Below are 24393 nucleotides of genomic sequence, written 5' to 3'. Positions count from 1 at the left end.
CTTAGGCTTTGAGGCACAGGCAGAGTGGCCCTTCTGCCTCTTTTTCCTTTTCTGCTTGCCTGTTCTGCCCACAAGCAAACCGCTTCTCATTTGGGCTTCGTTTGCTACTTCCTTTGCCAGCCATGTAACCCAGCCAACAGCAACCTCTCCTCTCTCTTAGAGCAGGAGGAGGAAAGTCCTAGGTGCAAGCGAGGTTTACATTTCATAGAGCCAGGGCCAAAGGTCATGGTGGTGTGAGGGGGATGCTTTTAGAAAAAGGAAAAAAAAAAAGTGTGAACCTTGTTGCAGCTCTGCAGAGAGCAGGAAACACCCGAGCCTGAGAACAGGGAGGTTGTGGTCCCCGTTCAACTGTGCAAGTGCTGCTGCTCTGCACTGGGCCCACCCGCCCTGCTCGGAGGAGCTCTGCTGGTGGAGGGGGAGCGGGGAGGAAGGGGCCTCCCCAAAACACAAGGCAACTGCCGTTTGCCACAGCTTTGCTGTGGTTCCGGAAAGCCTCAGCGAAGGCAGGGAGGGAAAGCAGGGTGAGGGGCGCAGGAGGGGTTGCACAGGTGGCTTTGCTGCTTCTCCTGCTTTTGCAATGGCAGGGGGGATACATCACAGGGGAAGAGGATGGAGCACCCATGAGCAGGGAAAGGTGCCTGAGGAGTGTTGGCAGAGTGTGGGTGACCAGGTAGGGCAGGGAGTACACCAGGCACCCAGTGAACCACACAGCCAGCTGGCACCGGCAGGGGCTGCCCCGCGGCACAGCTGGTGGTGGGCAAGGCAAGGGGGGGAACCACTCCAGCTGAGACAGAGAGCAAGAAAGAGAGCGTGGGCTCTTCGCTTGGGCTCGGCAGTGGCATGTGCTTGTCCTGCCTTGTTTTGTGTATGCTGTAATAATATTTCCCCTTTAAGGCTTGGCTGAAGTTATTTTTACTTGTGGGGTGGTGACAGGAACACAGAACGGAGCAGGAGCTCTGAACTGCTCTTACCTGATCTGCGGCAGAGGGGCGGACGGAGGAAGAAGGAAGCTCAGAAAAAGAGAAGGAGCAAGAGAGGGGAGTTCAAGGGAGGAGAAGAGAAAGCAGGCAGGGCATCCCCAGAGAGAGACTAGGGAGGGGGCCAGCTGGGGAAACTGAAAAAGGGGGAAACGAGGAAAGGAGGAAGAAGAGGAGTAAGGAGGGAAAGGTCCTCAGGAAAAAGCAAAGAGCCAAGCAGCTCCTGGGAGCTGAGGGGCTGCCGGCATCCAATGCCAAGCATTACTGAGGGGTGCTGAGCAGGTACAGTCAAGCAGAGTGGCTCTCCTGGTCTCCTCTCAGCTCTCAAGATGATGAAAAGACAGTTTAATCGAATGCGGCAGCAGCTCTCCCATCCCAACATCGCCACCCGGTAAGGATTTCTGCACTGCCTGTACCAGAGGGCTGAGAGGGAGAGGGACATGGGTTCTGGAGGGTTTGCACCGGGGCTGTACTGACTTCCTAGTGACAGTGGCCCCGGGAAAAGGGGGAAATAACCCTGACTTTAGAGCATCTTCAGCATAAGCTGAGAGGCTGTGACCTCCCGGCACCTGAGGGGCAGTGGGAAGGAAGGCTGCGCTGGTGTTGCACAGCAGTGATTTGATCCCCAAGCCCAACTACCTCTCCCAGGACCCACAGGTGCTGCATCCACCTGCAAACAGGGCTTTCCCAATCTTGGCTTCCTCAGGATGTGGGGCAATGGGGCAGTGGGGAGGGACCTTCCAGCCACATGTCCTCGGCTGTGTGGTGACCAGAAGGGTGTTAGGAGCTGGGGCTTTCCCTTCCCCCTGAGTCTGGGGTGTCTCATGACTCTAGGCAGCCCAGCAGTATGGGCATCCCGAAATGCCCTTTGAGGAGAGGACTGGGGATCCTCAAAGAACCTATGGAGGACTTACAGCTTAACACAAATCCATCTGTCCCCATCCTACATCTCCCGCTTCCTTATTTTTCTCTTTGCCTTTCCAAAGCTTTCCCCTTGCAAAACCAAGAACTGAAATTACAGAGCTGGGCCCTCCCTTCCCACCCCCCCCACTCCCTCTTTCTTACTGCCACCTCCACAGGTTCCCCAGTGCTGGGTGGCTGAGTGGGACCAATCATGTCCTCTGGACCACAGAGGTCATTCAGCCAGCCCAGCAGATCGGCCACAGAGAAGCAGCTCCTATATCCTGGTGGCCTCTTGATCTTCTTGCATTCCCCAGAGGGGAGCATAACCCCCTTTCCAATCCCTGCTCCCTCAAGATTTCTCATCTCCGTGTTAGACACACCTCCCTTTTGCTTAATGCGAGACAGGCAGCTCATGGAGTCCAGGAGAGTTCTTTACCCTCTGCAGAGCCTCTCCTCCGTGGGCCATGACCTCATGTGATCTTGCTTGCCTTCAACCAAACCACCCACATTTCCTGCAGCTCCACAGCCTTGTCCCATATTGGCTTTGGTGGGCGGTGAAAAGAGAGAAACATGAACTGGAGAAAAAGCAGCAGCAGAGAGAAAGCAAACAGGGTTCCCAGGACATAGCAATGACAGCAGGCTGTTGAAGCAAGTCTTCCTGTATGAGAGGCATCAGGGAGGTGTGGGGGTCAGGGTGGCTGGTGGGTTTTGAATTTGCTTTTGAGAATTTGATGCAAACCATAAGTTTCCTTTGTCAGATTCGCTGCAAACACCTGCTGCAAAATCAAGCAAAAGCTGGTTTTGTGGGGGTGTTTCTGGAGGGGCTAGTGTTGGTCTCAGACCCCAGCTTGACCACAAGGATATCCTTGCTCTGGCACAAGTGGTCTCATAGCCAGTGGCTGCACTGGCCTGCAAAGATGTGTAGATTCACCTTCAGGGGAGAGGTGAGCAGTCAGGATCAACTCCTGTTGTGGCCCCCATCTCCAAAACCCAGGCCACATCTGGGCATTTTTACTGAGGTGCTCTGAACTGGAAACTCTGTCTGATGGGGTTGTCCACCACTCAGCAAGGTTGGCTGCCTTTGCCCTGCTTCTGCTGCTCTTGTCCCTGTGGGCTTGTTTTACCCATAGCATTGTGTCTCGTGGTCCAGGCTATAGCCAAAGTCTCCTGCTCCCAGGAGCCCAAAGAGAGGCAGGTAGGATGCATAAGGACCTGCCTTTCCAAGGAGGCTGGTGGAGGTCATCCCCATTTGCTGATGGTTCTTTCTCCTTCCTCTGCAGAGCTCAAGAAGCAACCGAGCTCCTGTCAGAAGATTTGCTGCAGGTAAGGCATAGGCTGGGCTGGCAGGCGTGTGTCTGCTTGTGTCTGGGCGTGGGAACCTGTCCCACTCCTGCCTGCCATTCACCCTGCCAGCACATCCAAGTCATGGGGTTGGGATCCGCCTGTGTGCCGCAGGGTGATTTCAGGACCATGGCGTTAAGGGAATGGCAGGCTTCTGCCACTGGAAAGGGCTTCTCAGGTTGCCCACAGAGGGATGAATCCTGGCCAGGAATTATGTTCCCTTTTCCCTGGACCGGGGATGCTTTGGGCTGTAGCAGGCAGGCCACCTGCACCCAGAGCTAGGTAGTGGGGAAATGGCCTTGAAGTGCCCATGGTTGATGAAAGGGCTTCTCCAGTCCCACCTTTCTGCCCCAGATTGAGCAGAGGATCGAGCCAGCCAAGCGAGCAGCTCACAGTGTGTCCAAGAGGCTCCAAGCCTGCCTGCAGGGGCAATGCGGCTCTGAGATGGACAAGAGAGTGGTGAGTAAAGTCCTCCCACTGCAGCCTGTGCTCACCCCAGCTCTGTCCCTCACCAGCAAATGGGATGCCAGGCCCCAGCTTTGCCAGATTTGTTGAAGAATGGCCCAAAGCTGTGCCCTGCCTAGGTCCCATTGCCAGCAGTGACCACCAGCAGCCTGGGGTGAGCAGTGCAGGGCAACACTTTCAACCATCACTAACTTGGGACACTCCTGAAAGAGAGACAGTGTCTTTGTATTGAACAACCTTCCAAAGCCCTGGTTGCCTATCCCCCTTCCCAAACCCCTGTGAATCTCTGGCACCCACTGATGCCTTGTGGTGAGCAGCACCACAGTGTGGCCAGGCACAGTTGGTATCACCACTTCTCTCCCGAATCCTTGGCTCTGTGCAGAAGAAGCTACCCTTGATGGCTCTGTCCACCGCGATGGCTGAGAGCTTCAAGGAACTGGACACAGAGTCCAGCCTAGGGTAAGTACTGGTGGGGAAAAAGAGCCAGGGTGACCCCAAAAGACGCCAGACTCTGGCAGTGACACTGTCTTGGGTCAGGAGCACCCATGGCTCAAACCCTGTCCCAAGAGCAAACACTGGCATTGGAGTGGGAGAGGGGACAGCCAGCACCTTCAGCCTCCCATTGCAGAGTAGGGCCAGGGGCTGGCTCAAGGTCCCAGATGGGTGCGGCTACATCAGGGTGTTGGGTCAGAGAGGGGCATGGCTCCAGCCTACAGTCATTTCACCTCTGTCCTCACACAGGAAAGCTCTGGAGATGGGCTGCTGTATACAGAGCTCGCTGGCAAAAATCTTGGCTGAGTTTGAGATTGCACTGGAGCACAACGTCCTGCAGCCACTCAACAAGCTCAGTGAGGTAGTCCTGGCTGCCCTTCTAACTCCCATCCCACCACTCCTTCCTGTGTTCCCAAGCCTCTTCCATTCACTCTGGCCACTCTATCCCCCAGGAGGAACTTCCCATCATCCTGAAGCACAAGAAGACTCTCCAGAAGTTGATTTCTGACTGGAACACAATCAAGAGCAGGTATGGGGCCCACTGCAGCTTGGGTGGCCAGGGCATACAGAGCACAGCCCCCTGACAGGTTGGGGGAGAGAGGAAGATGACTGCCCTGGGGAGTGAATTTCCAACAGCTTTTTGGGAGCACCCAGCCAGACTCTCTCTGCAGGTGCATCCTTGCTCTGGCTTGAGCTGGTTCCACGGCCTGAGAGAGAAGGGCAGTGCCACTGCCAAAGGCAGCAAAGTGTCCCAGTGCTGCTTGGTGCCACTGAGATTGTCCAATTCCAACTCTTGCCAGTGGCAGCCTGTGCCATGCTAGATTTCTCTAGGAGTCTGCACAGCTGTCCCACCCCATGTCCCTGGCACTGAGGCCGTGAATGTGCCTCTTCTCTCCCACTCCAAAGGCTGAACCAAGCTGCCAAGAGCTCCAGTAACAGCACTGGAGCTGGTGCTGGTCCAGGGGCATCTTCTGCTGCCAACAAACTGGAGATCTTGAAGGAAGAGGAGGAGGAGGTAAAGAGGAAGGTGGAACAATGCAAGGTGAGAATGTCACTGCTCTCCTCCAGGGGCAGCTCCAGGGCTGCAGACCTGCTTCCCTCCACCAGTCTTGTCCAAGGTGACCCCATGGTGAGATGGGTTGCAGCCAGCCAACGTGTCCTGCCCTCTGCAAGCAAACAGGCTCCTCAAGCAGAAACAGAGAGATGCCCCAGGCCCAGGGAATTAAAAGTGTAAAGGATTCAAAGAGTAAAGGATTCTGCTTTAGAGGAGGCTCCAGGGGCTATAGTGGGGAGCTCCTTGGGCTGAGAACCAGCTGAGCTAGAATCTGCTCTGGGTGGCAGGAAAGTTTCACATCAACTTACTCCTCTTCTGCCCTGTTTCTCTGAAATGCCCAGTATCTTGTCTGGCAGAAGCATGAGCTCACTGGAGCTGAAGGTGCAGGGACCTCTTATCCCTGAGCCACTTGTGCCAGGACCTTGATCATAGGGCAGGTTGCTGCCACTACCCAAACGAAAGCAGTGGAGGCAAGGAGGAATCCCCACCACACACAGGGACCCTGTCTAGACAACTCACAGATGAGATGAAAGACTTCATGAAGGGGTCTCCTCTTCCTCGGGTGCCAGAGGGGATGGAAGATTGCTCTTCTCTGTGTCTCCCTTCCCAGGATGAGTACATGGCAGACCTCTACCACTTCTCCACCAAGGAGGACAGCTACGCCAGCTACTTCATCAAAGTAAGTCCTTTCTCACACTTCTCCTTTGTGTGTGAACATCTCCTGGGGTATGTCTGAGCCCAGCCTTGTCCCCATCCACACCAAGTCCCCCACCCAGGACAAGGAACAGACTGAGGCATCAGCAGATGCCTATAGCTGGCCTTGCTCCAGGCACTGCGGGTTAATGCCGCCACTAGCACTAACTGCAAACAGAGTGGCTTGTCCCAGTGACCCCCCTCTCCAATTTACCCTCTATCCCTCACTACAGATATAGTTTCATGGACCTCGGGTGGGTTCCCTTTGCAGCTCCCTCTTTGCCCTGCCTGCATGAGGGTACAGTGTCCTGGTAATGGGTGTCTCTCTGAGAGGGGCTGGTGCCAAACTGAGTGCTGTCTGTCTATACCCTGTCTGGCAGCTGCTGGAAATCCAGGCCCAGTACCACCGGCAGTCACTGGAATCTCTGGACACAGCTCTGGCAGAGCTAAGGGAAAGCCACAGACAGTCAGGTACCTGCTGGCTCTCCACACAGCCCAGAGAGGGCTGCAGCCGAGCCTGGGGGATATAAGTGTGGCCAGCAAGACTGGAAAAGGCCCATTTTCCCTCCCTAACATCTGCTGCTCTCTCCTGTGTTTGGCTGGTGGGTTGGGGACCGCAGCCTGAGGTGAGCTGGGTATGCTGCCTAACCTGTCTCTGCCCCCAGCCAGCTAAGTTTGGATTGGAGTGAGATGTTGCCATGGCCAGATGCTGGATGGCCCCAGTGGCCACCATCCCTCTTGACATTCTCTTCCCTCTTCCAGAGCCCTCCTTCAATGCAGACACCCCAGTGGCAGGGTACTATGGTGTGTCCCTAGAGACCCACCTCAAGAGCTTGGGCCGGGAGATCGCACTGCCCATTGAAGCCTGTGTCATGATGCTGCTGGCCTCTGGCATGAGGGAAGAGGTAGGGAGTGCTCCAGACCCCCTCACCACTATCCCCCCCAAAAGGCACCCCTCTCAAACTCGAAGTGCATCCCTTCCCTCTTTGCCTCATCCCAGGGTCTCTTCCGGCTGGCAGCGGGTGCGTCAGTGCTGAGGAAGCTGAAGAGCAGCTTGGCCAGTGGCTCCAATGCCCTGGAAGAGTTTTACTCAGACCCCCATGCTGTGGCTGGTGGGTGCCAGTGAGGCGGGGTGGGGGAACATCACTGGGCAGTCCTTGCCATCCCCCAGCTGCCATCAGCCCCCGCTGCTCCCCCTCCCCTCCCAGGCGCACTGAAATCCTACCTGCGGGAGCTGCCCCAGCCTTTGATGACCTTTGAGCTCTATGACGAATGGGTCAAAGTGGCCAGGTGAGTCCAGACACTGGGGTGGAAATGCCTGGCTGGTCTTAAAAAGGCCCCAATCAACCCCCTCCATCCTTTCCAGCACTTGAAGCAGGGATGCTCAGCCTCATTTGCCATGTCAGGGGTATAAAAATGCAGCTCCTCCATGGATGCCTACCTTAGCTGCTCAATAAAAGCAGGACATCTCCATCCCCAGGGCTATGGCCTACATGGGGTGGCCAGCGCTGGTCTTCCTCCTTGCCCACCGTGTCCCTCTCTGCCATAGGGAGCAGGCTGAGCTCTCCATTCCTCCTCCTTCTCTCTTGCAGCTTAAAGGACGTTGACAGCCGTGTACAGAGCCTGCGAGACACCTGCAGCCGCCTACCCCAAGAGAGCTACAACAATCTGAGGTGTTTTGCTGAAGCAGGGCTTCCTTAGCCCTGCAAGGAGCAGGGCAAGCAATCACTGGTAGTGGCCGTTTCTTCCCCAAATCCATGCCTACTATACCTTCACCCCGCAGGTATCTGATCAAGTTTTTAGCCAAGCTGGCTGAACACCAGGAGGTGAATAAAATGACCCCCAGCAACATCGCCATTGTGCTGGGCCCAAACCTGCTGTGGTCGCAGCAGAGCACAGGGTAAGGTCCAGCTTGGAGGGATGGGATGCAGATTCCCAGCCCCAGCTCGGGTGCCGTGAATACAAATGCCATGGGAAAGGCTGATCCAGCAGCCTTCAGGCGGGTTTGAAGCACCTGCACCTCTTCCATTCTCAAGTCCTGTGTTTGTTCCCAAGTTGCATGTCCCTTGTGTCCTCTTAGCCACTCTGTAAAGCAGTAGAGGAAAGGGCTGAGACCTGAAGCACTTGTGACATGGATGGCTTTCAACACCATTGGCCTCCAACACCAAACCAGGGTTCTCAGGACAGGGAACAAGGCCCATCTCACACCCTGCCATTCCCCTCGGCTGGGCTGGCTTCCCTTCAGGCTCTGGCCCCTCAGGAATGAACACCAAAAGCCATTTGGGGTTAATGCCCCCCAAACCCCTTTTCTGATGCCTACCCCATTCCTGTCTCTCAGAGACCCCATGCAACTGGACTTGGCCTCAGTCTCCTCCATCCAGGGTGTGGTGGAAGCCCTCATCCAGAACGTGGACACCCTCTTCCCCGGAGGTAGGGCTAAGGCACCACTTGGTGGGCCACAGCACATGGTGAAGGGTAGAGGAAGGGAAAGGGACATTTCTCCATCCCCAGGAGGAGGGATTTAGGGGCCTGCTCTGGCTCCCTGCCATGGGGTCATTGCTCTGGGCCACAAGTTCTTCCTCACAGGGTCTCCTCCCTTCTCTCCACCCAGAGGTAGATTTTAATGTCTCAGGATTGTTCACACTGCCTGCAAATAGTGGACTTAGCAAGGCTGCCCCAGTGGAGGAGCTGACCCCTGAGCTCCCTCCAGCCAGCACTCCCACCCTTCCGGATGGAGAGACGTAAGTCTGCTGGGAACTAGGGGCTCTGGCTGTCCCACCTCTCCCTATGTTCTCCTCCCATCCCACCATGGGATGGCCAGGGGCCATAGCCTCGCAGGTGGATGCCTGGCCTCGAGGCCAGGACCGCCATGCCCAACCAAAGCCTGACTTGCCTCGTTCTCTGCGCAGGACATCGAGGGACCCCGAGGCCAAGTCCCAGCTGGCATCCCCAGCACTGACCAAACCATCTCCTGAAGTTGCAGAGCCAGCAGCTCCAACAATGACTGAAGATACCAGCCGCAAAGGTAAGGGTGCCCCAGATGGCACAGTGCTTGGGAAATAACACCCCTGAATGCCACCTCCTGTAGTTTAGCCTTCATCCTGCCTGACCCATGGCTGGCACCACAGCTGCCTCTGCCCTGCGGAGACACACCAGAGGAGGGTACCCCAGCCCAGCCCAGCTTTCTTTTCAGGCAAGCGCCCGGCTCCAGCCCGACCCACGATGCTGCCACCGCCTGTGACCCAGTCCCGGAGCACAGCTCCTGCCCCAGCAGCCAGCCCCAAAGCCCTGCCACGACGGATGGCACCCAGCCGAGCCCCCTCTGTCCCACCACCGCTCCCGCCACAGCCGGCACCCCGTCACAGCCGAGATGTCCCGCTGTCCCCCAAGCCTTCCACTGGTGAGGCTGACACAAAGGCTGCCATGGACTGTGTCCCAGGAACCACAGATGAAGGGCAGACTCTGCCTGCAGGAGAAAGCAGCCCCTTGGCCATATTGGCCCCAGCAGGACAGCCCACAGAGAACTGAGTAGGGCGTGGGGGAATCACAGGCTGGGGAGACGGGGTCTGGCGTCCATCTGGGAACCCAGCAGGTGCTGTGGAAACACCAGGATGGTGGCCTGAGGGACTCCTGCACCTCCACCTTTGTCCCTCAGCTTACACCACCTGGCACGCTCCACCTGCCTCCCCTTGCTCTCCCGCCTCCACCTTCCCCCACCACCCTGTCCCTGCCAGGGCCCAGCTCCCTGCCCAGCTCCTCCATCGCAGGCCCAGGCACTGCCTGCAGCTTTTGGGCCAGCGGGGGCAGCTTGGCCTGGCGGGGTCATTTGTGGATGCTCAACCATGACCCCAGCCCCATTTTGCCTTAAAACGCGTTGCCCCACCCAAGAACATACAGACGAATACATATAAATACAAATAGATATGTATATATATTTATACATATGGAGCGCGTGTCCTGTGAGGAGCAGCTGAGCGAGCTAGGGGTGTTTAGCCCGGAGCAGGCTCACGGTGGCCTTACCGCTGTCTACAACTGCCTGATAGGAGATTGTAAACAGGTGGGTGTTGGCCTCTTCTCCCAGGCAACCAGAGGCAAGGCGAGAGGACATGAGGAGGAATTTCTTCCCTGAAAGGGTGATCAGACATTGCAACGGGCTGCCCAGGGAGGTGGTGGAGCCACCGTCCCCAGAGGTGTTTAGGGAAAGACTCGATGTAGCACTCAGTGCTGTGGTCTAGTTGACGTGGTGGTGTTCGGACATCGGTTAGACTCGACCATCTCGGATGTCTTTTCCAACTTAACTGATTCTGTGTCGGTTTGCCACTATTTGAGGAGCTAGTGTCAAATTCGCAGGCAGGTGTGAGCAGGTGCTGGAGGCCGCAGCCCTCGCGGCCGCAGCGGGAAGAAGGTAAGGGGGACACGGCCGAGCCCCGGGCCGGGAGGGCGGGGGGCCGGCCGCTGCCCACAGCCAGCGGAGACAAGCGGCCGGGCCGTAATGGCGATCGCACCGCCCTCACCCCCGCCGGCCAGCAGGGGGCGCTGTGCCGCCGCGCGCCCCCGCGGGGGGCAGTGGCCGGGGAGGCGCCTCCAGCCAATGGGCAGCGCGTCCGGCCCCGGCCCCGCCTCCTCCGCGCCATCGTCACTGTGGGCGCCGGCCCTCGGCCCCGCCCCGCCCTCTGGAGGCCGTCAGGGTCTCCCATTGGCGACGACGCGCGGGCGGTGGGCGGTGATTGGCGGCGCGGCGGGGCGGGCGGAGGGCGGTGGCGCGGCGGGGCGGGCGGAGGCGGCGGCGGCGGCAGCATGGCGAGCTGCCGGCGGCTGAGCGGCGCGGGGCTGCGCGAGGTGCTGGGCCCGGCCCAGGGGCTGCTCTTCGACTGCGACGGCGTCCTGTGGGCGGGCGAGCGCGCCGTGCCGGGCGCCCCCGAGCTGCTGGAGCGCCTGCGGCGCAGCGGCAAGGCCGCCCTGTTCGTCAGCAACAACAGCCGCCGCTCGGTGGCCGAGCTGGAGCGGCGCTTCAGCCGCCTCGGCTTCCGCGGCGTGCGCGCCGAGCACGTCTTCAGCTCCGCGCTGTGCTCCGCGCTCTTCCTCCGCCAGCGCCTCCTGGGCGGCGGCGGGAACGGCAGCGGGGCCGGGCGCGTCTTCGTGCTGGGCGGCGAGGGGCTGCGCGGCGAGGTGCGCGACGCGGGGCTGCGCCTGGCGGGCGAGGGCGAGCCGTCGCCCGGCGAGCCGGTGCGCGCCGTCCTGGTGGGCTACGACGACCAGTTCACCTTCGCCAAGCTGGCACAGGCCTGCAGCTACCTGCGCGACCCGCAGTGCCTGCTGGTGGCCACCGACCCCGACCCCTGGCACCCGCTCAGCGACGGCCAGCGCACCCCTGGTGAGCCCGCGCCCCGTCCCGCGCCGCCCCCGGGGGGAAGGGGCTGGTGGCGGGGGTCTCCTGGGGTGGGGTTCGCTGTCCCAGGCCCCGGGCGAGGCAGGTCCCTGAGCGCCAGGACGGGCAGGGCTGCCCTGGCGCGTCCCTGCCGGCTCTCGGAGCCGTGCTGCCAGCGCCTCGCTTGCCTGTCCTCGGGCTGGACCCAGAGTGCTGAGCTGCCCGCGGCTACTTCTTTTTCTCCTCCTTCCCCCCCCCCCCCCGCAGGGACTGGCAGCCTCACAGCCGCGGTGGAAACTGCTTCGGGCCGCAAGGCGCTGGTGGTGGGGAAGCCCAACACGTACATGTTCGATTGCATTGTGGAGCGTTTCGGCGTCGACCCGTCCCGCACCCTCATGGTGGGAGACCGTCTGGAGACAGATATCCTCTTCGGCAAGAACTGCGGGCTTGCCACCATTCTCACCCTGACAGGTGTTTCCCGCCTGGAAGAGGCGCAGGCCTACATGGCCAGCGACAGCGCTGCTGCCAAGGATCTGGTGCCCAATTACTATGTGGACAGTATTGCAGACTTGATACCAGGCCTGGATGAGTAGCAGTCTGTATGTGTGAGGGCAGAGGGATCAGGTTCCCCATCCCAGATCTCCATCTGTTCCTGTTTCTCTCTCACTGCCCTATTCCCTCAATTCCGGGTTTCTTCACATTCCAGCATCCTTCTTTGGGGGCAGATGGGAGCAGAGTTGGCAGGAGACAGGCTTTGAGTTGTCTCCTTTCTGCTGAGAGCTATCCATGATGGACAGAGTCCTTCTCTCCTTCATTGCCAGCTACCAGCATCACTGAGAGAGAGATGGAGGTCTTGAGGCTGACAGGGGGCTCAAATCAGTGTGTCTGTGTGGCCTCTCCCCCTGCAGGAGTTAGGGACTGGCTGTCTTAGTATTATTTTTCCCTTGGATAACCAGTGGTGGCCTTTCACTGCTGTCCTTTGGCTCATAACTCTTGACTTCTGAGCTGCATCCGTGCAGTCCTTTTGGTAACCTTGCGGGGGGCGGGGGGATTATCACCCACCTGGTCTCCATCAGTGCTAGGGCATGTGGAAGGAGTGTGCCAGAGCTTTGGAGTGATGAACGAGAGCATCTCTGCCTCCCACAAGTGAAAGAGAGATTGCCTCATCTCTTTTCTCCCCCCATTCCTTAGAGATGTTTCCCCCACTACTGCCCTGACATGACTCGGTTAATAACTGTGCCAGTGTCTATCTGAAGGACAGAAGAGACTGGTTTTAGGGTTTTTTGTGCCAAACAGACAAGCTGTGACTGCGCACGGCGGGTCTGCGGTTGTACCTTGTTTTCAAGTACCCTTTCTGAAGGGGCTTGTGAAGGAGAGAGGGCTCCTAGATCATGACAGCACAGTACTAGTGAACTGTATGACTCCCTGGTTCCCCCTCCTCAGTTGGATTTCTTCATAGTACAGTGAGAGAAAAGGGCTGATGGGGGTCCGTGCTCCAGCTGCTGGTGTGCAGGTGAGATGGTGATGGTGTTGTCACTGCTGTGAATGTGTCACAGTCCTCAAAATCATTCCTTGCTGCTTTGTCTTTCTACGTTTTTTAATTTCTTGATTTAATTTATTCAAACTTATTTATTGTTCAAATATTGTATTATTTGTATAAAGTATGCTGATTGGTTGCACCAAGGGGACAGGAGGCAGTGCCTTTGGGCCTCCCATACTGTCTGTGTCCCATGTTGATGTTCTTACACTCACCGTGTCTCTGTATATAATAAAGTGTGAGCGTAGGCTGGAAATGGCCTTCTTTTTTTGCGTGTGGTCCCATCAAGATGAAACTGCCCTAGGTATCCTTGAGCCCTCAAAGATGAGGACATGGCAAGACCTTTCCTCACTCAAGAGGGTGCTGCTGGGTAGACAAGACGAGTCGCTAATGTCTTGTGAACAGTGTCTTTGAGCTGTTTGCTGCTGTCTCACTGGTGTCTCAGAACCAGGGTCAAGGGTGGAGGTGGCTGGTGGGGCTGTGGCGTAGGGCAAGAGGTGAATTGGAGCAGGGAGTGATATGATCCTGCCTTTGCATTTCACAGTGCAGGTGATTCATGGAGAACAGTGACTTCTTGTGCTGTGCCTGAAGGCTGCCCACTGCTAGCCAGGGGGATCCCAGGTGGATGATCTGTGTGGTCCTGCCCAACAGTGTCTGGCTCTGCTAGGGTAGACGTGAGGTGCCATCTCTGTCACTTGCATATAGCTTGCAGGGGGATGAGAGCTGCCCAGGGAAGGTTTTGCTGTGACCTCTCCCAACTACACTCAGCTTTAAGTGAGACCCTAGCCCTGGAGTGACCTTCACCAGACTATAACTTGCCATGCCCTGCATCCTCTCCCTGGGTTTGGCTGTGGTCCCAGCCTGGAGGGGCAAAACAGATTGGGTAAGAAGAGCTGGAAATCACTCAAATGTATTTTGCCTCCCTTCCTCATAAGGGAGCCGAATCCTCCCCTTTGTCAGACCCCTTTAACTGCTGTTAATGGTAACCAAGCACCACATCTCTCACTGGAGAGATCAGCTGTTCAGCTCAATAACCGTTCTCAGTGTAAGTTAGTGCGGTGTCAGCTCACGTGATAGAACTGGTTGCAACTTATTGTCTCTAGGATAATTCCAGGTGCTGAGTACCTTTTTTGCTTTTTTTCCTGCCTCCAAAATAACTTAGGAAACAGCCTTCCAAAATAAAAGAAAATCCAAAGAGCTTTCTGAAGACTGCCTGTCTTAATCAGTCCCCTTTGTATATGCCCAACTCTCTCTTTTGTCCCGTGTCCAATTAGACTGCCAGAGAACTGGAACTCCGTTAATGAGCACTTGACCAACATTCGCATCATCAAGCAGAGCGAGATCGAGACCTAATGTGTCTGCTAACTTGGGCTGCCAATCTAGAGATACTCATTTATTTTTCAGAGCTCTCATTATTGTATCAGGCTGAAATTTGAAGTGCTGTTGTTGTGACGTGGGACCACAGCTGGGAATGCTCAGCACACTGGTAAACTGAGGGAATTCAGTAGCTAGTCAGAGTTTGGGCCCTCTCCAAAGAAACTTTGGAGTTCATCCTTTGGATCCCAAAAGCCGAGACTGCAGTGTAGGGTTTTTTTCTCCTGTGACTGAAAACAGAGCTCACCAGAGGTGATGGCTGATCCTTATCTCTTGTGACCACATAGCTTCTTTTCATCTGGTGCAGCTCTCCATGAGGACTTTGCTATGAAGCAGAGGTGGACTTGGAGCAGAAGGGAAATAGGTTTACCTGTCCTTCCCTTGCTTCTTCACATAGGTGAGGGCACCAGGCAGGGGTGACCTCTGTCCTGTAAATGTCCACAGGGTTGTTCCTGCTTTGGATGGGAACGGAGCAGCTCTGTAGGGGTCCATCAGGTCTGCTAGGCTTTTTATTGCTCCTGCATGTAATGAACGTGAGTGTGAGCAGATCTTATTAGAAAACTAGACTGGAAGGGCCCCTGAGGTACGATGAGTTCTCCATCCAAACCTGTCAGACATCCATTCAACCACTGTCAATAAGGGGTCTGTGATCTTCATCGGAGGTCAGGCCTTGGTTCTCTCTGGGTTAGGCCTGGTGGGTCTGCAGAGAACATCTGCTGTTGAAACTGGAAAAAGTGATGGCTCCTGCCTGGGTAGCCTGATTGCTTCTTGTCTAATGCAGTCTTTTTTCTTGGGTCGTGTGTTTAAGGAAGCAGTGTAGTTGCCAGGGAGCACAGGGCTATGAAGAGTAGAGCTGTGGCAGCACGTGGGAGGGTGGAGCAGATGGGAAGGCCAGCTTGGTGTAGTGTAGGGAAGGGTATTTATTTTCTCATCTTCAGAAAACCGCATAGTCCTTTCCTGCCGTGCAACAGGGACAACACCCAGGCAGGTGGCAGTCGTTCCATTACCCCAGAAATCTCCTATCCTTCATCCATAAGTGCAGTTACTGTGGCAACCGCTGGCTGGATGATGTAAGCAGCAACCTGCTGAGCATCGCCTGCTCTGGGAAAGGCTTCAGTCTCTTAGTCATCTTCATGCCCCTTCCCTGGACTCTCTCTCCAGTATGTCCATGACTCTCTTGTACTGGGGAGCCCAGAATTGGACCCAGCACTCCAGGTGTGGCCTCACCAGTGCTGAGTAGAGGGGAAGGATCACCTCCCTTCATCTGCTGGGAACATTCCTCCTAATGCAGTCCAGGATACTGCTAATGTTCTTTGCTGCAAGGGCACATTGCTGGTTCGTGTTCAACCTGGTGTCCAACAGGACCCCAGGTCCTTTTCTGTCATGCTGCTTTCCAGCCAGGTGGTCCCCAGTATTTACTGGTGCCTGGAGTTATTCCTTCCTGGGTGCAGGACTTTGTACTTCTCCTCACTGAACTTCATGAGGTTCCTGCCAGACCATTTCTCCAGCCTGTCAAGGTCCCTCTAGATGGGAGCACAATCCTCTGGTGTATCAGCTGCTCCTCCCAGTTTTGTGTCACTAGCAAACTTGCTGAGGGTACACTCTGCCTCATCATCCAATTCATTAATGAAGATGCTAAATAGACTCAGACCCAGTATTGACCCCTGGGAGACACCCCTAATTACTGGCCTCCAGCTAGACTTTATGCCACTGGTCAGCATCCTCTGGGCCCAGCTGTTCACACAGTTTTCAGTCCACTTCACTGTTTCATCACCCAGCCCATACTTCCATTTTCTTCTCTGGGAGGATTATACAGGAGACAATACCAAAGGCCTTACTGAAGTCAGCGTAGATGTCCACTGCTCTCCTCTCATCAACCAAGCCAGCCATTTCATCACAGGAGGTTATCAAGTTGGTCAAACGACTGGCACTTCAGGAAGTCAACAAATGGGCCCAAAGATATTAATTGATGAGTAGGTGCCTTTAATATGAGGAAATAGTGATCATCCTGATGGGGAAGCTGGAAGTAATAGAACTGGGAGGTGTTGGGACTGGCAGGACAGAGAAGGATTTTTTTGCATGGGAAAGTGCCTCCAGAGCCAAGAAAGGATCATGATCCTAGGAACTCACTCGATACTTGCCCAACCTGATGTGAGAGTCCCCGTTTGCCAAGGCAGGCAGCCCTGGCGCCACCCTGTCCCGCAGCAGCTGGAGCAGGGAGGAGGAGGAGAAGACGAGGAACACCAGCCTGTTACTACCTGCCCAGGGGAAGCAGCTAGCATTTGCTCTTCCTCCAGCAGCAGCGTGGGTAGAAGTCCCTCCTCTGCAGCACAGTTTCCCACTCCTTACTCCCGTCCACCCCATAACATGGGCTTTGCCATCCCTCTATCCTTTTCTGTTTTTTATCTTCCTTACTGCTGCCTCATTTGCTCTATGAACTCTGACCCCAGCAAACTCACCAGGCAGCCCAGGAGAGTTACATGGCTATGCACATCTAGGAACTGCTGCTGTGTGGTTGGACTCTGCCTGGGAATTGTGTGTGGATAATGTATTGGAAGTGCCCCTGGCAGACAGCTGTTTTGGTGCTCCTTATAATCCCTGGGAGATACTGAACAGCTGAACTTGCTGAGAGCAATTTAATAATTGGTGGAGTTCTTAATGGTTTTTGAGTAATACTGGGTTTTGTAGCCTCAGTATACCATCACTGGGCTGATGCAAAGCACTGTCAGCTCTGTAAGCCTCCAGCATGGAGACAAGGGCGATGTGATGCCAGGAACATTCCCAGATCACAGAGCAGCTGCCTGTGATGATCCAGGTTGTTCTGCCCCGTGATTTAGCCTGCTAGATGTGCAGCTCCAGCAACTAGCAGTTTCCAGTCTGTATAGGATATTGCTGAGCACTGAGATGCTCTCTTCACGCGTTAGGGTTGAAAGAAACCTGTCTTTTAAATGGACATGGTTGTCTATCAGGTCACCCAAAGCCCTTTGCCAGCCCTTCTGTTCGCCAGCCCTTGCTGAACCTCTAGCCTGGTTCCCACAGAGGCTGCACAGAAAGTGGTACCTGGATAAAATTCAGAGCATGAATTGCTTCCACCTGTTTCAAGCAACCTGAAACAACTCAGATACAGTTTTCTGTTTCCTCCAGGTGTACTTTGCTGTTGTACTACAGCTGCCTGTAATTTATTCCTGTGGCGTGGCAGCCAGAGGAAATTGAGACTGTGGGCTCCCACCTGCCAGGACAGCTTGATTGTGGCCCTGGCAAGGTGCCCTTTCTTCATGAAACAGAGGTGTTCCTGACTTGCTGTCCTTCTCTGGCCTAATGCTTGGAGACTGCTGATTGAGCTAACTTTGGGCAGAGCCTAGGAGTGTAGGAGTGGCACAGAGCGGTGGCAGTCCCTATTTGTGCACTTGCCAAGTTTGGGGGTGGAGGTGTGAAGGCTGGCAGTATGGTGCTGTTCAGCACTTCAATATGACTAGAGGACCATGTGCCTGCCACAGCCTTGGTAACCTGGAGATTGACATGTCTTGTGAGACACGGTGGCCATACTCCTTCAGTGGAGAGTGTAGGCTGTGCTTATGTTGAACTTCACGATGCTCACTGCCTTGCAATCCACCACAGTTTCATTAGTTACCTTCCCACAACAATTTCAGGGGTGAAACAGCCTATGTCATTGAGCAAAACACAATGTATTTTGACTCCTGTTTGGCCACAAGCAGCTCTGAATGCCCTTGAGCCAATGTTGCTGGAAATCTACCTGTTGGTGCACGTTTTTGAACAGCTTTCTTGTTATGTGTTTGAGCAGCATGATATTAAGGATTCTTACGAGAACTCTCTACAGGCATAGTCTTCCTCTTGGTCACTTGTCACTTGCTGATGACCCAGCAGCAGCAGAACAGTCATTCCTAGTGGAGCATACCTGATCTTCAGGTCAACCCAGGGATGGATATGGCTGGTCATTTCAAGTAGCACATGGTCCTGGCAGGCACATCTTTTAAGTGGCAGGATCTGAGGCAGACCCCATGGTACTGCCTGCTGATGCAATACAAACGTCTGCCATTACTCCTTTGTGTGTGTTGTAAGCTCTCCAGAACAACATCTCCAGCAGTGGGATACAAACAGCAGCAGGAAAATCTGTCTGATCCCTATAGTGACTTAGGAAGAGATACAACTACCTGGAAAAGGATTATGTGAGTTACCGTAGGACTTCTAGCAGCAAACCTACAGGCTCAAAACAGGGAGGCATCCTGTCTCATATGTCCTCATATTTCCTCATCTTACCCAGGCAATGTTCTGCAATGCAGAAGAGTAAGACACCTGCAAAGGATCATCCTTATCTGCTCCTTGTCTCTTGAACTTGGATGCTCTGCCAGGTCCAATAAGAAAATTAGACAACTGCAGTAAGGCATCTGTCTAGGGATCTCATTCTCCCATCCCCTGGACTATTGTTCTTTAGGCTGAAAATAAATCTAGAAGTAGGAGGCTCCTGTATTGTGTTCCCATTATGCTGGCTGTAGTGAACTGACACCAGATTTTTCTTTCATTTCATAATATTCATGTCAAATATTCTCTTTCCTTTTTTCCTTTCTATTACAACCACCAGGCTCCACTGCCTGTCTGTTCCTTGTATAACAGAGTGTGAATTGTGCATCCCTGCTACCATCCAACCCACAAGGACCAGTTGTTACCCTGTCCTTTAACACACAGGTGGGTGATACCAAGAGAGAGAAAAATACAACTGGATAGAAAGAGGTGCAGGTGAAATTGCTTTCCAGCAAGACCTCTCTTTCGCTGTTGCCTGAGCCTCCTGTCTGTCTGTGTGTCTTAGTAGGAGGGAAGGAGTGGGAGGTTCCACATCAGAGTTTCTCCATAGATCTGTAAACCCAATGCAAGCTGGTGCTGCAAACCCCACAGTTATTTTCACATCAGTCTGATGCTCAGCAACAGGAATGTTTTCACGACAAGAGAGGAGGCTGTGCCAGGCAGGGGCAAACAGCTGAAGGTTGGAGAGTGGAATGGGATGGTGTGGAGTGTCATCCTGGCTGATGTGAGCTCACTCACAGAAATATGAGGTGATAAATGGCAACTGGTTGGGGAAAGAGTGTGAAATCCTGTCCCTTTGCACATTTGAAACCTACATTCCTCCAAGCTGTTAAACAAGCCCCCTTCCCGAGAGTCGAACAGCTGGATTTACAAGCACAATTTTGGCTGTATTTTGAGTGTCAGCTTCTTTTGCTAGATGTTGTTGACACTGCAAGGCCCCTAACTACTGCTGGCCCCCTCAGTGCATCCAGCAACCCTGCAGCTGCAGCTCTCTGCTTCAGAGCTGTTTCTCATCACTGCTCATCCTCACTTTGCCCCACAGCCCCAGCTGGCAGTGGCTTGGTCACGCAAGCGTCTCTGCTCAGGAGGGCCTGGTTGCTGGCAAGCACAAGGCTGTGTACTGGAAAGCAAATGGCACACAATGTGTCCAACAGCCCTGCAGTCTGCATCCAAGTCACGGCTCTCCTTTGTGCATGCTTAATCAGCTCCTTCTGGGACGGGCATCTTCTGTCATGCTTCCAGCTCCCCTTAGCGGGACCATGCCCTCCACCTACGCTCTATAGTTTCCATGCTATAGATGTATGTTTTCCAGACTGCACATCATTCTCTCTTCAACAGTTGTCTTACACAGTTCTTCATCATCTGATGAACGCCAGATACCCTGCTTTGCTGCTTTACTTGCTGCTTCATCAGCTGCACCACTACAAGAATCTCATTTTCTGTTTTCCAGAACATAGCATGTTCTTTTTGCCTTTCCAAGTCAAAGTGAAGGAGAACCTAATCTGTCAGGCACTGCTGTAAAGCCCTTAGCAGCAGCTTCAGGTGGCTAAATCTCTATGAATCAGACGCAAAGTCTGGAGCAGCAGGATGGGGAAAACAGCCACCCACAGTGTGCTACCTGCAATCCCCTCTGAGGGGTGCAGCAATCCCCAATCCATGTGCAATGCCCATTTTCAGAGTCACATGGAAGGCAGTTTTTGATCTCCAGGCTGGGTGAGCAGCCAGATTGCACAGAACGACCAGGTAGTGCCTCTTGTCTTCTGCACCGACGCAGGGCTGACCAGGCAGGGGCAAGAAGAGCACCTGGGACAGGATACTGGGAACCTGCATGAATGCAATCTTGGCATTGCAATGGCAACTTTCACCTTCATCCCAGCTCATTCACCAGTGCCTGGTTGGTTTGCCCTCAAGGGATGATGTTTCAACAAGAGGAGGCCACAGATGCTCAGCCAGAGCAGGGCAGCTGCCATGCCAGTGAGGTTGCCTCCACGGTGTGCCCAGCCATTCCAGCCCTGGGAAAGCCAGAGCTGCGGTTAGAAGTCCCACAGGCACAGCTTGCAGTGAAGTTGGGCTTGGCATTCTGGTGCAACATGGAGAGGGAGCTCACTGCTCTTCTTTACGCAGAGCTGGAACACACCAGCTGGGCAAAGGCTTGCTGAAGGGCTGGGGCCTGTCAGCGCTTGTCCTGGTTGCAGACAGAGTAGGACAGGGACTGGGTGGTGTTGAGATGCTACCAGCAGTGGGAGCCAGGGGAGCCACCTGCAGAGGTGTGAGTGAGAGGCAGGTTTTCCCTCAGGCACCCAGTTTTTCTGTGATAAAACTCAACGTGCTAGCACTCTGCAAAACGTCCAGTCAAAATTGCTTTGGGGGCTGATGGGGAGGACCCAGAGCTGGGGAGAGTGCTATGGCTACTGAAAAGGAGTGGTATTGCCATGCCCTTAGCATCCTCCTCCATTGTTGGTGGAGGCAGGAACAGTGGAATATGGTAATCCCCCAGGGAGGAGTTGCCTTGAGAGGTCCCAGGTTCCCTCTTCTCATCTCAAGGCACTGTTCACCCACTGTCCTCTCTCCCCCTGACCAGGCCTTGTCTGACTCTGCCTCTTGTGCTACACACCTAAGCCTGTGCTCCCATCAGCTCTAATGGTGCTACTGAGACCTGGTCTATGATACTACAGTGTTGGGCGAACCTCCTTAGTGGGTCATGGTGTTTCCAGAATTGTGCACACACAACCCAGAAGCCTGAACAATGCTGCATTAAAAAACAAAGTAAGAAACAAAAGCAGTGCATTTCAAGTTTCAGCCTCTTGGAGGGACCAAAGAGTATCCTGTCTTTAGAAATACCACAGAAAGTTAAAAAAAAAAAAAAAAGCTCGTCTGTGAAACTAATACATGTCCTGCTTTCTGCCTTCCCCTGGGATTCATCCCTCTCTGCCCACTGCAGGTACCTGCACCCTGGCACAGTTCTGCATGGCTGGGCTGAGCCACCCGTCCTTGGGCACTCAACAGAGAAAGGCCCTACAAACATACAGGGGTGTCATTCTGCCTTTGGCAGACCTGTGCCAGGCCAAAAAAAAAAAAAAAGGAAGCAAATTTTTCTGAGCCATGTGTGAGTCTCCCCTGAAAAAGGGAGAGCACATGCCCAGCAAATTAGGACATCCCATCAGCAGCAGCTCTCACCCCTTGCCCAGAGGGTGCTCCTGGCGCACTGTTTGCCAAGAGCCTACTTTTCTGGGAACATGTCCTGTTTTCCCATGGAGAGAATCACTCTGAGCCAATGGTCACCCTCCTGCCTGAAAGAGGGATGGTCAGCTCCCAACATGGCCAGGCATCCTCACCCACTTCTGTTCGGGAATAGCAGCGCAGAGCCCAGCATCTCAGTTTCACTCTGAGGGGTTAAACCAACGGTCCCCCAACTGAGCTAAGATGCAGCCATGTGCTGGGCACAGCCTAACCTTTCTCCAGTTGGAAAGCGAGTTTTACAAAGGGGAAATGGCAACTCGATGGGGAGCTGGTCAGCATCCAGGGCCAGTCCTTGAGTGTTCCCAGGCAGCTGCAGCACACCAGCTTCGGTCAGTCATGCTCTTCACTTAGGTTGCATGCTTTCAAGAGGTTGAGCCCTGCAGTTTTGAGGCTGGCTTGACCCAAATCGCAGCAACCCTGTGATCCCAAAGGGTGGGTGTGTATGTGGAGGGGTTAGTTTTCCTCCAGCAGGGCTGCTCCAGCTGGCCCAGTGCCCTGGGCTTTACCACAGAGCTGTACAGACAGAGTTTGGGAGTACCCTTGCTCAACTAGGGACTTATCATTAGATAAGGAGGCCCTTATCATTAGGAGGAGGCCCTGTCTCTGGGGACTAGATTTCATCCCCATCTTTCTCTGACCTTTTTTTCCTGGGCTAATTGACACTTCCCTTTGTCCCCCATTCCTGTGTCTCAAAACATGGGGTGTGATGGCTTCTCAGAATTAGTTATTGTTCTTTGGAGAGATAAAGTCTTCCTGCAAGCCATCTCCTTCACAATATAAGGCTTCACAAACCTTATAGGCATGGCAGCCCACCCTCTAACCCTTATTCCAAATCCCTTTATGTGCCCAAGAGGCCAGAGGAGCTTTGGGATCAGATGGTCAGAGACATCTGCTAGCCACTCCTCCAGCCTCCCATGGCCCCATGCAGCTGCATCTAGCCTAACCAAGCAGTTGCAGGAATCTGGCCTGTCTCTCCCACCAGCCAAGAGTTTGACAACCCAAAGCCACCCTTTCCCAAAGCCCCAACCCAAAGCCCCATTGCCTGGAGTGAACCAGTCCCAGCACAGATCCTGACCTTGCGCAGACGACATTACATGCAGGGCCCAGGAACAGCAGGTTTGTTGTTCCCAAAGGACAGAGTTGCCCCAAATCAAGAATGGCTACTATTGGTTCCTATCCTCTTGTCCTCTTGCACTTTTGGAAGAGGACAGGCTATTGGAAGCTCACAGGACTTCCCTCACTGGTCTTGGGAACACGAAGAGGTGTTTTTCAGGAAGTGTCAGCCTGATGGACATTGCACAATGCAAGAAGAGATGAAAGCTGGTGTTCAGTGAGACTGGATCCCTCTAGCACAGTTCTCTGGCCTTCCAGGGGGCTGCCATTGGACACAAACTGCAGATATCTGGAAGTGAATATCAGTCCTGGGCTCTCTGCTCTTTTCTTTCTCATTCAGGTCCAGGGCTGTGCTTGGAGGGTCTGAGCAGCAAGGACAGATGCTGGGTCCTGCCTTGGAGGGTCCTTACCTGGTGGTCAACCCACTGCCTTGCCCTGGGGGGTCCCTGCAGGTAGGCAGTAAACCCGAGGCAGAGGTACCGGGAACAGGTAGCCCAGAACATGTGGCTGGGCAGCCTGGCACCAGGGTGAGAGGCTCAGCCCCAATGCCAATCAAGAGATAGTGTTGGCACTGGTGTGACAGGCTCCCAGCACAGCCAGGGAGCAGGAGGAAAAGGGAGTGCAGCAGCAGCAGAAGTCCTGCATGAGCCCCCATCTCCTCCCCAAGCCACCAGCTACATCACCGGGATGCCGCATGGCTCTGTATCAAGGCTCAGCAGTGGGTGTTTTGGCCAGAGAGATTTCTGGAAGGTGCAAGGTGGTGTCTGTGGTGTCTCTGCCGTGCGTGGGGTCTGTGCAGGACTGGTGGAAGGAAAAAAGTAGATAGTGATGAAGCAATGGTGAACTTGAAGGAAGGCCAACTGAGACACCTGAGAAAAAAAGCAAGTAATAAAATCCTGGAGAAAAACAGCTCTCCGCGCCCAGCCGAGCCCACTCCTGGAGCTGCCAAAAAGGCATCCTTGGCTCAGAGGTAAGAAGTCATAAAATGCAGGGAGATACTTCCCAGGGAGGGAAGGTTTTACCTGTCAGGCAAGTTCATGAGTACCCTCACCCACCAGCTGGGAGTGTTGAGCTTGGCGGGCAATCATCCCACCACAGCCTTCAGCACAGCAGGAGGAGGAGGAGGAGAGGGGGAAACACAGCCCTGTTTCCTCTGTGGCGCCCAAGCCAAGAGACTAGCTGGACCATTCTGAGAGGGGACTAACCCCCAGGGAATGTGGGTTGGGCTCCTGGGCCAAGTGGGGTAACCTCCTACGATCAGTGAGGAGCCAGCTCAGGAAGACTGAGTGCCTTCGCAGGTTTTGGCAGGCTGCTTGTGTGTTTGACCATCCTCCTTGGACCCAAACCTTCATGGCTGGAGAAGTGATTCTGTCCACTCATAGAACTGTCCCCCAGCAGCCTGACCTCATCAGACCTGACAGGTCCTTCTCCCAGCTACAGCTCTGTCTCCTGTGCTGCTCATCTCTGCTTGTGGGCACAGGTCCTCATGGACTTGCTCAGCAGGTAAAACATTCCC

General features: G+C 54.7%; 3 protein-coding genes across 3 annotated transcripts in view; 2 read left to right on the top strand and 1 right to left on the bottom strand.

The window, feature by feature from the left end:
- Positions 1-24393, bottom strand: part of LOC127470004 (arf-GAP with dual PH domain-containing protein 1-like) — a 95346-nt gene that overhangs the window by 42665 nt on the left and 28288 nt on the right. The gene's annotated exons all lie outside the window — the stretch shown is intronic.
- On the top strand, positions 582-10555 carry SH3BP1 (SH3 domain binding protein 1). Its single transcript, XM_051785037.1, has 18 exons — positions 582-1368; positions 3161-3203; positions 3576-3680; positions 4069-4145; positions 4428-4539; positions 4631-4707; positions 5085-5220; positions 5843-5911; positions 6306-6396; positions 6688-6830; positions 6926-7037; positions 7134-7215; positions 7518-7598; positions 7709-7825; positions 8264-8355; positions 8537-8666; positions 8835-8950; positions 9119-10555. Exons 1-18 carry the CDS (start codon positions 1307-1309, stop codon positions 9451-9453), a joined length of 1980 nt encoding a protein of 659 aa, XP_051640997.1. The 5' UTR covers positions 582-1306; the 3' UTR covers positions 9454-10555.
- On the top strand, positions 10685-13087 carry PDXP (pyridoxal phosphatase). Its single transcript, XM_051785045.1, has 2 exons — positions 10685-11299; positions 11561-13087. The coding sequence occupies exons 1-2, from the start codon at positions 10723-10725 to the stop codon at positions 11884-11886; spliced, it is 903 nt and encodes a 300-aa protein (XP_051641005.1). The 5' UTR covers positions 10685-10722; the 3' UTR covers positions 11887-13087.

The sequence above is a fragment of the Manacus candei genome, unplaced genomic scaffold (assembly GCF_025592945.1).
Source record: "Manacus candei isolate 608988 ecotype Guabito, Panama unplaced genomic scaffold, ASM2559294v1 h1tg000018l, whole genome shotgun sequence".
In the NCBI taxonomy this organism is placed as follows: Eukaryota; Metazoa; Chordata; class Aves; order Passeriformes; family Pipridae; genus Manacus; species Manacus candei.
This window is presented reverse-complemented; position numbering and strand designations above follow the sequence as displayed.

Excerpts from the sequence above, each read along its gene's own strand:
- SH3BP1 (XM_051785037.1), top strand. The coding sequence starts at position 1,307 with ATGATGAAAAGACAGTTTAATCGAATGCGGCAGCAGCTCTCCCATCCC. Across the intron at positions 4,146-4,427 it reads GACACAGAGTCCAGCCTAGG|GAAAGCTCTGGAGATGGGCT; the intron begins GTAAGTACTGGT and ends GTCCTCACACAG. Across the intron at positions 7,216-7,517 it reads GAATGGGTCAAAGTGGCCAG|CTTAAAGGACGTTGACAGCC; the intron begins GTGAGTCCAGAC and ends TCTCTCTTGCAG.
- PDXP (XM_051785045.1), top strand. The coding sequence starts at position 10,723 with ATGGCGAGCTGCCGGCGGCTGAGCGGCGCGGGGCTGCGCGAGGTGCTG. Across the intron at positions 11,300-11,560 it reads CGACGGCCAGCGCACCCCTG|GGACTGGCAGCCTCACAGCC; the intron begins GTGAGCCCGCGC and ends CCCCCCCCGCAG.